General features: G+C 40.0%; 1 protein-coding gene across 1 annotated transcript in view; it reads left to right on the top strand.

The window, feature by feature from the left end:
- Window positions 1-16,624, top strand: part of Ctf4 (Chromosome transmission fidelity 4) — a 242,784-nt gene that overhangs the window by 196,995 nt on the left and 29,165 nt on the right. Inside the window, 1 exon segment of the mRNA XM_070098498.1 lies at window positions 423-643. Within this exon segment, the coding sequence (XP_069954599.1) occupies window positions 423-643 (221 nt within the window).

The raw sequence follows: 16,624 nt of genomic DNA, 5'->3' as shown, positions 1-16,624 counted from the left end.
AGACAGAGACGGAGGCAGACACAGATAGAGGTAGACAGAGAAAGAGATAGACAGATACAGAAATAGACAGACCCTAAACTTGGGGTTAACATCACTTTCCTCTTAAAAGAGGAGTGTTAATATGACATTACATCAGTGAATCCTTGGTGTTTGCCGCACTTCTTGCTCTAGCTGGAGCTCTATTTAACTGGCGCTCCCACAAGGTACTAAGTGGTCCCAGTGGTCCCAGATTTTTTTAATACTGTGCACACTGAGTGTTAGGACTCATTCTATGTTGACAAGACATCTCAAGCCAATCCTGCCAAATTTGAAGGCAGGAAAAATAAACGTATAAAGAAGGTAAGAACATATATATACGTTTGGACTGTTTAAGGGTTAAATGTATATTCTGATGAGTATTAGTTACAATTTGTGTCCCACAGAGAACCCACTGCTTGCTGCTGTAGCAGCTAGGAGAGAGAGCAGTGAAGGCAGTCCAGGCTACTTGTTAACACAGTCATCAAAGAACCCTTTCAAGAAGACTCCTACACAGACAGTCGCTCAGAGTGGCAAACGAGGCATCGACGTCATTGATCAATTTAGAAAGTCTCGAAAGAAGATGGAAAATAATCCTGTGTTGAGACCAGTGGTGAAGAAACCTCAGGTATTGTCTTCATGATAGATGATGGTTCAAAACTCTTTATCTATTTATCTAAGAAATTGGGATTACCTTCCCCTTCTTAACTTAAATCGGATTTTCAATTCCCATGCAGGTTTTATCACTGGTATGAATATAATAATAATAATAATAATAATAATAAAGTTCATTTTCTTTTGTTAACTTTCTTTATTAAGTACTGTGTTGAACATGAACGTTAAGTCAGGAGGTGACTTGGACCTGCCTCGCATGGGCCAGTAGGCCTGCTGCAGTGTTCCTTCTTTTTTATGTTGTTATGTTGACCATCTTCATGGTTCTCATATACATGTATAGGTGTTCCCCCCACACTTCTGACCCAATTGGTTCTAGGAGCACCTTTGTAAGTTGAAAAATTATTTCCAGTGGGTGCAGTTTTATAAATAGGAGTTAACCATTTGCATACCTTAAAATTTCCTTTTTTTTTTACAACTTATCTCAGTAGGAAAAAAAAGTGATCTTGTATGTGGAATAGTAGTATATGTTGAGTGATAGTAGGAGAAATTTTTTCCTTGGTAGAGGCATGGCTGACATATAGGCAGCAAAGAGTTTGCATAAATGGGGAGAAATCAGAATGAGGGCACAAGCGGTGTTCCTCAGGGGTCAGTGTTGGGCCCATTCTTGTTCACAGTTTACATAAACAACATAGATGAGGGAATAAATAGCAACATAAGCAAATTATTTCCAGTGGGTAGGTAGTAGGTTGGTAGACAGCAACCACCCAGGGAAGTACTTCCGTCCTGCCAGATGACTGTGAAACAAAAACCTGTAACTGTTTTGCATGATGGTAGGATTGCTGGTTTCTTTTTCTGTCTCATAAACACGCTAGATAACAGGGATATCTTGCTACTCCTACTTACACTTTGGTCACACTTCACAGACACGCACATGCATATATATATATACATACATCTAGGTTTTTCTCCTTTTTCTAAATAGCTCTTGTTCTTTTTTATTTCTTCTATTGTCCATGGGGAAGTGGAAAAGAATCTTTCCTCCGTAAGCCATGCGTGTCGTATGAGGCGACTAAAATGCCGGGAGCAATGGTCTAGTAACCCCTTCTCCTGTATACATTTACTAAAAAAGAGAAGAAGAAAAACTTTATAAAACTGGGATGCTTAAATGTGCGTGGATGTAGTGCGGATGACAAGAAACAGATGATTGCTGATGTTATGAATGAAAAGAAGTTGGATGTCCTGGCTCTAAGCGAAACAAAGCTGAAGGGGGTAGGAGAGTTTCAGTGGGGGGAAATAAATGGGATTAAATCTGGAGTATCTGAGAGAGTTAGAGCAAAGGAAGGGGTAGCAGTAATGTTAAATGATCAGTTATGGAAGGAGAAAAGAGAATATGAATTCTGAGAGAGTTAGAGCAAAGGAAGGGGTAGCAGTAATGTTGAAGGATCAGTTATGGAAGGAGAAAAGAGAATATGAATGTGTAAATTCAAGAATTATGTGGATTAAAGTAAAGGTTGGATGCGAGAAGTGGGTCATAATAAGCGTGTATGCACCTGGAGAAGAGAGGAATGCAGAGGAGAGAGAGAGATTTTGGGAGATGTTAAGTGAATGTATAGGAGCCTTTGAACCAAGTGAGAGAGTAATTGTGGTAGGGGACCTGAATGCTAAAGTAGGAGAAACTTTTAGAGAGGGTGTGGTAGGTAAGTTTGGGGTGCCAGGTGTAAATGATAATGGGAGCCCTTTGATTGAACTTTGTATAGAAAGGGGTTTAGTTATAGGTAATACATATTTTAAGAAAAAGAGGATAAATAAGTATACACGATATGATGTAGGGCGAAATGACAGTAGTTTGTTGGATTATGTATTGGTAGATAAAAGACTGTTGAGTAGACTTCAGGATGTACATGTTTATAGAGGGGCCACAGATATATCAGATCACTTTCTAGTTGTAGCTACACTGAGAGTAAAAGGTAGATGGGATACAAGGAGAATAGAAGCATCAGGGAAGAGAGAGGTGAAGGTTTATAAACTAAAAGAGGAGGCAGTTAGGGTAAGATATAAACAGCTATTGGAGGATAGATGGGCTAATGAGAGCATAGGCAATGGGGTCGAAGAGGTATGGGGTAGGTTTAAAAATGTAGTGTTAGAGTGTTCAGCAGAAGTTTGTGGTTACAGGAAAGTGGGTGCAGGAGGGAAGAGGAGCAATTGGTGGAATGATGATGTAAAGAGAGTAGTAAGGGAGAAAAAGTTAGCATATGAGAAGTTTTTACAAAGTAGAAGTGATGCAAGGAGGGAAGAGTATATGGAGAAAAAGAGAGAGGTTAAGAGAGTGGTGAAGCAATGTAAAAAGAGAGCAAATGAGAGAGTGGGTGAGATGTTATCAACAAATTTTGTTGAAAATAAGAAAAAGTTTTGGAGTGAGATTAACAAGTTAAGAAAGCCTAGAGAACAAATGGATTTGTCAGTTAAAAATAGGAGAGGAGAGTTATTAAATGGAGAGTTAGAGGTTTTGGGAAGATGGAGGGAATATTTTGAGGAATTGTTAAATGTTGATGAAGATAGGGAAGCTGTGATTTCGTGTATAGGGCAAGGAGGAATAACATCTTGTAGGAGTGAGGAAGAGCCAGTTGTGAGTGTGGGGGAAGTTCGTGAGGCAGTAGGTAAAATGAAATGGGGTAAGGCAGCCGGGATTGATGGGATAAAGATAGAAATGTTAAAAGCAGGTGGGGATATAGTTTTGGAGTGGTTGGTGCAATTATTTAATAAATGTATGGAAGAGGGTAAGGTACCTAGTGATTGGCAGAGAGCATGCATAGTTCCTTTGTATAAAGGCAAAGGGGATAAAAGAGAGTGCAAAAATTATAGGGGGATAAGTCTGTTGAGTGTACCTGGTAAAGTGTATGGTAGAGTTATAATTGAAAGAATTAAGAGTAAGACGGAGAATAGGATAGCAGATGAACAAGGAGGCTTTAGGAAAGGTAGGGGGTGTGTGGACCAGGTGTTTACAGTGAAACATATAAGTGAACAGTATTTAGATAAGGCTAAAGAGGTCTTTGTGGCATTTATGGATTTGGAAAAGGCGTATGACAGGGTGGATAGGGGGGCAATGTGGCAGATGTTGCAAGTGTATGGTGTAGGAGGTAGGTTACTGAAAGCAGTGAAGAGTTTTTATGAGGATAGTGAGGCTCAAGTTAGAGTATGTAGGAAAGAGGGAAATTTTTTCCCAGTAAAAGTAGGCCTTAGACAAGGATGTGTGATGTCACCGTGGTTGTTTAATATATTTATAGATGGGGTTGTAAGAGAAGTAAATGCGAGGGTCTTGGCAAGAGGCGTGGAGTTAAAAGATAAAGAATCACACACTAAGTGGGAGTTGTCACAGCTGCTCTTTGCTGATGACACTGTGCTCTTGGGAGATTCTGAAGAGAAGCTGCAGAGATTGGTGGATGAATTTGGTAGGGTGTGCAAAAGAAGAAAATTAAAGGTGAATACAGGAAAGAGTAAGGTTATGAGGATAACAAAAAGATTAGGTGATGAAAGATTGAATATCAGATTGGAGGGAGAGAGTATGGAGGAGGTGAACGTATTCAGATATTTGGGAGTGGACGTGTCAGCGGATGGGTCTATGAAAGATGAGGTGAATCATAGAATTGATGAGGGAAAAAGAGTGAGTGGTGCACTTAGGAGTCTGTGGAGACAAAGAACTTTGTCCTTGGAGGCAAAGAGGGGAATGTATGAGAGTATAGTTTTACCAACGCTCTTATATGGATGTGAAGCGTGGGTGATGAATGTTGCAGCGAGGAGAAGGCTGGAGGCAGTGGAGATGTCATGTCTGAGGGCAATGTGTGGTGTGAATATAATGCAGAGAATTCGTAGTTTGGAAGTTAGGAGGAGGTGCGGGATTACCAAAACTGTTGTCCAGAGGGCTGAGGAAGGGTTGTTGAGGTGGTTCGGACATGTAGAGAGAATGGAGCGAAACAGAATGACTTCAAGAGCGTATCAGTCTGTAGTGGAAGGAAGGCGGGGTAGGGGTCGGCCTAGGAAGGGTTGGAGGGAGGGGGTAAAGGAGGTTTTGTGTGCGAGGGGCTTGGACTTCCAGCAGGCATGCGTGAGCGTGTTTGATAGGAGTGAATGGAGACAAATGGTTTTTAATACTTGACGTGCTGTTGGAGTGTGAGCAAAGTAACATTTATGAAGGGATTCAGGGAAACCGGCAGGCCGGACTTGAGTCCTGGAGATGGGAAGTACAGTGCCTGCACTCTGAAGGAGGGGTGTTAATGTTGCAGTTTAAAAACTAGTGTAAAGCACCCTTCTGGCAAGACAGTGATGGAGTGAATGATGGTGAATGTTTTTCTTTTTCGGGCCACCCTGCCTTGGTGGGAATCGGCCAGTGTGATAATAAAAATAATAAGCAAATTTGCTGATGACACCAAAATAGGCCGTCCAATTCATTCCAATGAGGACACTAGAGCACTCCAGGATGATTTAAATAGACTGATGCAATGATCGGAGAAGTGGCAGATGCAGTTTAATATAGACAAATGCAAAGTTCTAAATGTTGGACAGGAAAATAACCATGCGACATATAAACTAAATAATGTAGATCTTAATACTACTGATTGCGAAAAGGATTTAGGAGTTCTGGTTAGCAGTAATTTAAAACCAAGACAATAGTGCATTGGTGTTCGCAATAAAGCTAACAGAATTCTTGGCTTCATATCTAGAAGTATAAATAATAGAAGTCCTCAGGTTGTTCTTCAACTCTATGTATCCTTGGTTAGGCCTCATTTAGACTATGCTGCTCAGTTCTGGTCGCCGTATTACAGAATGGACATAAATGCTCTGGAAAACGTACAGAGGAGGATGACAAAGATGATCCCATGTGTCAGAAATCTTCCCTATGAGGATATACCGAGGACCCTGAATCTGCACTCTCTTGAAAGGCGTAGACTTAGGGGGGATATGATCGAGATGTATAAATGGAAAACAGGAATAAATAAAGGGGATGTAAATAGTGTGCTGAAAATTTCCAGCCAAGACAGGACTTGCAGCAATGGTTTCAGGTTGGAAAAATTCAGATTCAGGAAGGATATAGGAAAGCACTGGTTTGGTAATAGAGTTGTGGATGAGTGGAACAAACTCCCGAGTACAGTTATTGAGGCTAAAACGTTGTGTAGTTTTAAAAATAGGTTAGATAAATACACGAGTGGGTGTGAGTTGGACCTGACTAGCTTGTGCTGCTGGGTCTGGTTCCGTGCTCCCTCCTTGAATGGAGGTGACCAGACTGGGTGGGTCATTGGGCTAATCTGGGGGTTGGGGGGACATGGACCTGCTCTGCATGGGTCAGTAGTCCTGTTGCAGTGTTCCTTCCTTCTTATGTTCTTATGTCAGGGGTAACTTGTGTTATATCATGTATTGAGAGTTGAGGGGAACACTGCTGCATCAAGAACTTATTATTACTCACTTGTGGCCTGGTCATGGGCTGGGCTGCAGGGGCATTGACCAACAAAGCACCCTCCATGTAAGGGTTTGTTTAATGTTTCCATTAGCTTACTCACATCATCTTGGCAGTTTACTTTCATTGCACACTGTCCACAGTCATTCTCCTTGCAAAGTGTTTGATACCATGCTCAGTATTGTGAAGTATCTATTGCCACACTACCTGGTATTTATTTCTGTAGCATTTTATAACTTTTCATAGTAACTTTTGACTGAATTTATACACCAAGAAGTATGTCTTTCAGCATACACACACTGAGAGTTTACATAAATGTATATTTTCAAGGATTAAGGTATTCTTGTCTGGAGGCGAACAGGTTCCATGCAGCCTTACTGACCTTCGTGTAGGTGATAGACTTTGAACCCCATTAACCAGTTATAGCACTGCTTTCAGTTTCATAGCAGTTATATTACAAATGAGACAGCTAGCAAAAATATTACATAATGTTCTTGTAGCAGTTACAGTACTAGTAACTGTTAAAATATTAAGTGAAAATTGGGAAACTCAAGTTACTGGTACAGTGGAACCTTGACTTACGAGTGTCCCAATGTATGAGTTTTTTGAGATACTAGCTGTTGATCGGTCGATTTTTTGCTCTGAGTTATGAGCCAACATCTGAGTCTTGAGCCGCTCCCCCCACTTCCCCCTCAACCCAAAACCTGCACACCTCACTTGTTTATCTATGATTTCATGCTTTAATTCCATGGAAATCATTCTCTTTTTCTTCTCAGCACTGTCCTTTACACTTACTTTCTTAGGATCCATGCTTAGAAAAACAAAATTTGGCCAAATGACTAAAAAATGTAAGAAAAGCATGAGAGAAGTACTCCCACACCGAGGTAAACAGGACACTGAGTCGGTGGCGTTCTGAAGCTCTTATTAATATTATTATTATTATTATTATTATTATTATTATTATTATTATTTTTTTTTTTTTTCAACAAGTCGGTCGTCTCCCACCGAGGCAGGGTGACCCAAAAAAGAAAGAAAATCCCCCAAAAGAAAATACTTTCATCATCATTCAACACTTTCACCACACTCACACATTATCACTGCTTTTGCAGAGGTGCTCAGAATACAACAGCTTAGAAGCATATACGTATAAAGATACACAACATATCCCTCCAAACTGCCAATATCCCAAACCACTCCTTTAAAGTGCAGGCATTGTACTTCCCATTTCCAGGACTCAAGTCCGACTATATGAAAATAACCGGTTTCCCTGAATCCCTTCACTAAATATTACCCTGCTCACACTCCAACAGATCGTCAGGTCCCAAGTATCATTCGTCTCCATTCACTCCTATCTAACACGCTCATGCACGCTTGCTGGAAGTCCAAGCCCCTCACCCACAAAACCTCCTTTACCCCCTCTTTCCAACCCTTTCGAGGACGACCCCTACCCCTCTTTCCTTCCCCTATAGATTTATATGCTTTCCATGTCATTCTACTTTGATCCATTCTCTCTAAATGTTATTATTATTATTATTATTATTATTATTATTATTATTTTTATTATTATTATTATTACATATGTATCATTATTATTATTATTATTTTTATGATTATTATTATTATTATAGTAATATAATAATAACGAGTGAGCTTCACTTCCCTAAATTAATAATAATAATAATACAGTGGAACCTTCACTCGCGAGTTTAATCCGTTCCGTGACCTTGCTTGCATCTGGATTTGCTCGTTTACATAGTCAATTTTCCTCATTTAAACTAATTGAAATGCAATTAATCCATTCTAGTGGAATTCTGTACTTCAATAATTTTGCTAGTATAACCTATATGGCTTATTTATCTATCACAGTTCATCTAATATGACATAATAAACAATATAAATAACATAGAAACCTGATACAGTGGTCCCTCGCTTTTCGTAGTTCTCGGCAATCGTAGATTTCGCCAATCATAGGGGTATTTTCGTATAAACATGGACTCGCTTTTCATAGGTTGACTCGCGAATAGTAGTTCGTCTGGGACGCGTATGCACGGTGTGAGCCGGGGTGCCCCCCCTACCTAGCCAGTCTGGCATTGTTTACCAGTGGGTGAAGGTCCCCTCAAGTGCTCCTACGAAATATTCCATAATATTCCACTCATTTTAGTGCTTGCAAGTACTAAATAAGCTACCATGGCTCCAAAGAAAGTTCCTAGTGCCAAGCCTGTGGTAAAGAAGGTGAGAAATATGTACAGTGACAAAGTCTTGGGCCATTTTAGGGCCAGAAACAGAGCTCTCTCCACAGTTACTTTGCGAGACAGGACTAGAGTGATTCTCAAGGTGGTTCAAGTGGCATTAAGAAACAGAGAAGAGAAGCAACCCCAGAGAAGCAATTGGTACCTGAGGTGTTGCTGGAAGGGGATTCCCCTTCCAAACTGTAAACAATCCAATCTCTCTCCTCCTCCAGTCTCCCATACACTAAGAAGAATCTCCAATAAAGGTAAGTGTTAAGCTGTTAATGTTTCATTCATCATTTCCCATTATATTGTTTATGTACTACATGTATATTTCATGTAAAAAATTTTTTTGTTTTAATACTTCTGGGTGTCAGGAACGGAGTAATTGTATTTACATTATTTCTTATCGGGAAAATTGATTCGCAAATCGTAAATTTCGTTTATAGTAATGGCTCCAGGAACGGATTAATTACGAAAAACGAGGGACCACTGTATATACTCTAAAATGAATAAAATATGTCATTTTGTAACAGGTGGAGGCGGCAACAACTGTTCCCGCTTTGTTGTGGTAAACACTGCCATCTGGTGATGGCCTTTTGAAGTCGTCTATTATAATTATTATTATACAGTGGAACCTCTACTTGTGAGCACATCCATGTGTGAGTCTTTCCAAATACAGTTGACCCCCGGTTTACGATCAGCTCCCAATGCGACCAATTATGTAAGTGCGTTTGTATGTGTATGTTTGGGGGTCTGAAATGGACTAATCTAATTCACAATATTCCTTATGGGAACAGATTCGGTCAGTACTGGCACCTGAACATACTTCTGGAATGAAATAATATCGCAAACCGGGGGTCCACTGTACAAGCAGTCGATAGGTCAAGTTTTTGCTTCCACATGCGAGCGAAATTTCCATAAGCGAGCGGGCCTCAAAGGATGTTTCTTGATGCTGGTGAGGGGCTCTTGCTCTTGATCTATTGAATTGGATCTCATTTGTTTGTTGGGATATCTTAATGAAACTTGGGCAATGCATGATGGAAAGATGCTTCTTAACGTACACCAAAAATGAATGAAATTGGACCGTAAATAATGGAGTTCACTTCTCAGCAATTAGCCGCCCCTTAGCAGTATTTTCGTATGGTTATTATGGTTGTATTCTCATTTTTTGGTTTCTTTTGATAGAATGAAAGATATATTACAGAAATAGATATGATTTTGAATGGTTTCACGATGAAAAGTACCTTGAAATTGAGCAGAAATGTTCGATTCTTTGGCTATGTTCAAGAGTAAACAAATGACATCACCTCCATTCCAATATGCAGTCATGAATGGATTGACATTATTTGTACAATTATTACAATAATGAAGTAGTCTGCATAACAGTAAATCTTCTATTTTTTGTGTGAATAAAAATTCCAAATTATTTATATTGCAATAATAATAAGAATGAGAATAATAATAGGTATAATAATTTTTTTTTTAACACATCGGCTGATTCCCACCAAGGCAGGGTGGCCCGAAAAAGAACAATTTTCATTATCATTCACTCCATCACTGTCTTGCCAGAGGGGTACTTTACACTACAGTTATAAAACTGCAACATAACACCCCTCCTTCAGAGTGCAGACACTGTACTTCTCATCTCCAGGACTCAAGTCCGGCCTGCCAGTTTCCCTGAATCCCTTCATGAATGTTACTTTGCTCACATTCCAACAGCAATTCAGGTATTAAAAACCATTTGTCTCCATTCACTCCTGTCAAATACGCTCACGCATGCTTGCTGGAAGTCCAAGCCCCTCGCACACAAAACCTCCTTTACCCCCTCCCTCCAACCCTTCCTAGGCCGACCCCTACCCCACCTTCCCTCCACTACAGATTTTTACACTCTCGGAGTCATGTTTTGTTGCAGTCTCTCTACATGTCCAAACCACCTCAACAACCCCTCATCAGCCCTCTGGATAATAGTTTTGGTAATCCCACACCTCCTAATTTCCAAACTACGAATTCTCTGCATTATATTCACACCACACATTGCCCTCAGACATGACATCTCCACTGCCTCCAGCCTTCTCCTTGTTGCAACATTCATTACCCATGCTTCTCACCCATACAAGAGTGTTGGTACAAATATACTCTCGTACATTCCCCTCTTTGCTTTCATGGACAAAGTTCTTTGTCTCCATAGACTCCTAAGTGCACCACTCACCCTTTTCCCCTTATCAATTCTATGATTCACCTCATCCTTCATAGACCCATCTGCTGACACATCCACTCCTAAATATCTGAATACATTCACCTCCTCCTTACTCTTTCCCTCCAATCTGATATCCACTCTTTTGTCACCTAATCTTTTTGTTATCCTCATTACTTTACTCTTTCCTATATTCACTTTTAATTTTCTTCTTTTACATACCCTACCAAATTCATCCACCAACATCTGCAACTTCTCTTCAGAATCTCCCAAAAGCAATGTCATCAGCAAAGAGCAACTGTGACAACTCCCACTTTGTTTTTTGATTCTTTATCTTTTAACTCCACACCTCTTGCCAACACCCAAGCATTCACTTGTCTTACAACCCAATCTAGAATTATATTGAACACCCATGGTGACATCACACATCCTTGTCTAAGGCCTACTTTTACTGGGAAATAATTTCCCTCTCTCCTACATACTCTAACCTGAGCCTCACTATCCTCATACAAACTCTTCACTGTTTTCAGTAACCTTCCTCCTATACCATACACCTGCAACATCTGCCACATTGCCCCCCTATCCACCCTGTCATACGCCTTTTCCAAATCCATAAATGCCACAAAGACCTCTTTACCCTTACCTAAATACTGTTCACCTATATGTTTCACTGTAAACATATAATAATGTACAGTGGACCCTTGACCAACGATATTAATCCGTTCCTGAGAGCTCATCGTTAATCGAAATTATCGTTGGTCGAGTTAATTTTCCCCATGAGAAATAATGGAAATCAAATTAATCCGTGCAAGACACCCAAAAGTATTGAAAAAAAAAATTTACCACATGAAAAATTAATTTTAATACACACAAACTGAAGAAGACATGCACAGTTACATGACACTTACCTTTATTGAAGATCTGGTGATGATTGATGGGATGGGAGGAGGGGAGAGTGTTGATGGTGTTAGTGTTTAGAAGTGGAATCCCCTTCCAATAGGACTTGAGGTGGCAAGTCCTTTTTCGGGGTTACTTCCCTTCTTCTTTTAATGCCACTAGGACCAGCTTGAGAGTCACTGGACCTCTGTCGTACAACATATCTGTCCATAGAGGCCTGTACCTCCCGTTCCTTTATGACATTCCTAAAGTGTTTCACAACATTGTCAGTGTCACAATTAAACATTTGTTCAGGTTTCAATTCTTCACTCTCTATGTTCTCCTTGAATTCCTGCACATATTTTTCAGCTGCTTTTTGGTCCAAACTGGCAGCCTCACCATGTCTTATCACATTATGTATGCCACTACGATTCTTAAATCTCTCAAACCAACCTTTGCTGGCCTTAACCCTTTGACTGTCGCGGCCGTATATATACGTCTTACGAGGTACCGTGTTTGACGTATATATACTCATAAATTCTAGCGGCTTCAAATCAAGCAGGAGAAAGCTGGTAGGCCCACATGTGAGAGAATGGGTCTGTGTGGTCAGTGTGCACCATATAAAAAAAATCCTGGAGCACGCAGTGTATAATGAGAAAAAAAAAACTCCGACCGTTTTTTTTTTAATTAAAATGCCGAGTTTGTGGTCTATTTTCGCATAGTATTTATGGTTGTATTCTCGTTTTCTTGGTCTCATTTGATAGAATGGAAAACATATTATAGAAATAAAGGTGATTTTGATTAATTTTACTATAAAAAGAACCTAGAAATGGAGCTCAAAGTAGGGGAAATGTTTGATTTTTGCCAATGTTCAAAAGTAAACAAATGATGCCATTTTCCAATAAATGTCCAACTAGCCATTCTAATATGCAGTCATGAATGGGTTGATGTTATTTATACAATTATTACAGTATTGCAGTAGTCTGCATAATAGTAAGTCTTCTATTTTTTTGTTTGAATAAAAATTCAAAATAGAAAGCAAGAGTAATATCAGAGGGCCCTGGAGACATGACTGATAAACAAAGAAAATGTTATTTTAGAGCCAGGAATGTCTGCATTGTTCATTCTGGACCTTATTTTAAATTGTCATATTTTTTAGTTTTCGTGAAATTGGCCAAATTGCAAATTTCTGACCACATTATTAGGTAGTTGAAATCGGTAAATGGGCAGTTTCTTGTACTCAATCGATAGAAAAAGTGTAGTTCTAAAGAAATAGCTATGAGTTTGGGCTACTGGAACAATGGAATTAGCCGAAAATAGGGCTCAAAGTGGGCGAAATCGCCGATTTGTAAACAGCGCCGAGGTCGCTAACTTCGGAAGAGCATAATTCCGTCAGTTTTCCATCAAATTTCGTTTTTTTGGTGTCATTACAATTGGGAAAAGATTCTCTATCATTTCATAAGAATTTTTTTTTGTTTTTTTTTTAAATTTTGCCACACCAGGAGACACCTCAGGATTGGGGTTTGTGACAGTCAAAGGGTTAAATTCACTCATATCACCACTAGTTGCTGGCATTTTTCTAATTAAATCCTCATGCAACTTCCTAGCCTTTTCACATATGATTGCTTGAGAGATGCTATCTCCTGCTATCTGTTTTTCGTTTATCCACTCCAATAACAGTCTCTCAACGTCTTCTATCACTTGCGATCTCAGTTTCGAAAACATAGTTGCACTTTTGGCAAGAACGGCTTCCTTGATTGCCGTTTTCTTGGCCACAATAGTAGCGATGGTTGATTGAGGTTTTGTGTACAACCTGGCCAGCTTGGAGACACGCACTCCACTTTCATACTTAGCAGTGATCTCTTTCTTCATATCCATAGTAATTCTCACCCTTTTTGCTGTAGGGTTGGCACTAGAAGCTTTCTTGGGGTCCATGGTGACTTGTTTTGCAGGTGCAATCACTAAAAAGGCTGTGATAATATGAAATGTTCCGTTTGTATGCTTGGAAGTGACCACGGTGGCTGGCTGGCTTGTAAACACTGGCCAGAAGTGGACACGTCTCAGACGGAACGAATAGTGTTGGTCGAGTTTTTTAGCGCTAGTCGAGGCAAAATTTTTGCGTTAAAATGTATCGCTGGTCGGATTTATCGTTAATCGATGCCATCGTTGGTCGAGGGTCCACTGTAATGCATATAATAATAATACATGTATGTATGTCTGTAGAAGAGAGGGAGAATACTTCCCGGTAAAAGTAGGTCTTAGACAGGGATGTGTAATGTCACCATGGTTGTTTAATATATTTATAGATGGGGTTGTAAAAGAAGTAAATGCTAGGGTGTTCGGGAGAGGGGTGGGATTAAATTATAGGGAATCAAATTCAAAATGGGAATTGACACAGATACTTTTTGCTGATGATACTGTGCTTATGGGAGATTCTAAAGAAAAATTGCAAAGGTTAGTGGATGAGTTTGAGAATGTGTGTAAAGGTAGAAAGTTGAAAGTGAACATAGAAAAGAGTAAGGTGATGAGGGTATCAAGTGAATGTTTTCAGATACTTGGGAGTTGACGTGTTGATGGATGGATTTATGAAGGATGAGGTTAATCATAGAATTGATGAGGGAAAAAAGGTGAGTGGTGCGTTGAGGTATATGTGGAGTCAAAAAACGTTATCTATGGAGGCAAAGAAGGGAATGTATGAAAGTATAGTAGTACCAACACTCTTATATGGATGTGAAGCTTGGGTGGTAAATGCAGCAGCGAGGAGACGGTTGGAGGCAGTGGAGATGTCCTGTCTAAGGGCAGTGTGTGGTGTAAATATTATGCAGAAAATTCGGAGTGTGGAAATTAGGAGAAGGTGTGGAGTTAATAAAAGCATTAGTCAGAGGGCAGAAGAGGGGTTGTTGAGGTGGCTTGGTCATTTAGAGAGAATGGATCAAAGTAGAATGACATGGAAAGCATATAAATCTATAGGGGAAGGAAAGAGGGGTAGGGGTCGTCCTCAAAAGGGTTGGAAAGAGGGGGTAAAGGAGGTTTTGTGGGCGAGGGGCTTGGACTTCCAGCAAGCGTGCATGAGCGTGTTAGATAGGAGTGATTGGAGACGAATGATACTTGGGACCTGACAATCTGTTGGAGTGTGAGCAGGGTAATATTTAGTGAAGGGATTCAGGGAAACCGGTTATTTTCATATAGTCGGACTTGAGTCCTGGAAATGGGAAGTACAATGCCTGCACTTTAAAGGAGGGGTTTGGGATATTGGCAGTTTGGAGGGATATGTTGTGTATCTTTATACGTATATGCTTCTGAACTGTTGTATTCTTAACACCTCTGCAAAAGCAGTGATAATGTGTGAGTGTGGGGAAAGTGTTGAATGATGATGAAAGTATTTTCTTTTTAGGGATTTTCTCTTTTTTGGGTCACCCTGCCTTGGTGGGGGACGACCAACTTGTTAAAAAAAAAAAAACATGTATAATAATAATGTACTATATAATAATAATTATAATAATAGAAGGCTTCAAAAGGCTGTCACTAGATGGCAGTGTTTACCACAACAATGCTAAGGGGAGGCTAATTGCTGAGGAGTGAGCGCCATTATTTATGGTCCAATTTCATTCATTTTTGGTGTATGTTAAGAAGCATCTTTCCATCATACTTTGCCCAAGTTTCAATAAGATGGTCCAACAAACAAATGAGATCCCTCACCAGCGTCAAGGAACCACCCTTAGGCCTGCTCGCTTATGGAAATTTCGCTCATGTATGGAAGCAAAAAATCGACCGTTCGACTGCTCATATTTGGAATAACCCGCATGTGGATGTGCTCGCAAGTAGATGTTCCACTGTACATACATAATACGTAATAATTCAGAATGCTGCCACTAGTTGGCGCAGCCGATGGCAAAACATCTGGTAAGGAGTCCACATGTTAACATCACCGTGGGAGCAGTTCTCTCGTGCTTGCTTGCATTTTTTTTTATGGATGGTCATTTGGCCAAATTTCTTTCTAAAAATGGGTAAGAAAATAAGTGCAAAGAACAGTGCTGAGAAGAAAAAAAGAATGATTTCCATGGAAATAAAGCAAATTGTTACAGTAAAGTTCAGTAATTAAACAAAATAAATTGTATCAGTTAAGTTCAGTGATAAAGTGTAGCATTAAGAGTGTTGCAAGTTAGTTAAGCAATTAAGTGATAGAAAAAGGATGAAACGAAACTAACTCCTTCAATGTTGGAGGTTTTTAGGGCCACTGACATCATATGCTGCACTGCCATTCTCCCACCCTCTACCTCCTCCACCCTCAACCTCCCCACCATCTCTGCTCCAAGTGTGTAAGTACACTATACACATTATATAAACAGTTTATTTCTTTACATTCTGTAGTGTATTACGATTTATTATGTTTTTATACAATATTTCTTATTCATAAATACAGTGGTCCCTCAATAATCGTCCGTAATCCGTTCCTGGAAGTGGGACTATTATCGAAATGGACGATTTACGAATCAATTTTCCCCATAAGAAATAATGTAAATTCAATTAATCCGTTCCTGACACCGGGTTCAATCCCGGCCGGGGTATGGTTTGTTTGCAATCGTGTCATTACGATTTCGTGAGTCATATCAGCAGATGGGTCTGTGAAAGATGAGGTGAATCATAGAATTGACAAGAGGAAAAAGGTGAGTGGTGCACTGAGGAATCTGTGGAGGCAAAGAACTTTATCCATGAAAGCAAAGAGGGGAATGTATGAGAATATAGTTATATCAATGCTCTTGTATGGGTGTGAGGCATGGGTGGTGAATGTTGCAAAGAGGAGAAGGCTGGAGGCAGTGGAGATGTCATGTCTGAGGGCAATGTGTGTTGTGTGAATATAATGCAGAGAATCCGTAGTTTGAGATTAGGAGGAGGTGCAGAATTACTAAAACTGTTATCCAGAGGTCTGAGGAGGGGGTTATTGAGATGGTTTGGACATGTAGAGAGGATGGAACAAAACAGAATGACTTCGAGAGTGTATAAATCTGTAGTGGAGGGAAAGCGGGGTAGGGGTGGGCATTGGCCTAGGAAAGGTTGGAGGGAGGGGGTAAAGAAGGTTTTGTGTGCGAGGGGCTTGGACTTCCAGCAAGCGCGCACGAGCGTGTTAGATAGAAACAAGTGGAGACAAATGGTTTTTAGGTCTTGACGTGCTGTTGGAGTGTAAGCAAGGTAACATTTATGAAGGGATTCATGGAAACCAGCAGACCAGACTTGATTCCTGGA

This window comes from Cherax quadricarinatus, chromosome 62 (genome assembly GCF_038502225.1).
Source record: "Cherax quadricarinatus isolate ZL_2023a chromosome 62, ASM3850222v1, whole genome shotgun sequence".
NCBI lineage: Eukaryota > Metazoa > Arthropoda > Malacostraca > Decapoda > Parastacidae > Cherax > Cherax quadricarinatus.
The sequence above is the reverse complement of the archived record's forward strand: the minus strand, read 5'-3'. Positions and strand labels throughout refer to the sequence as shown.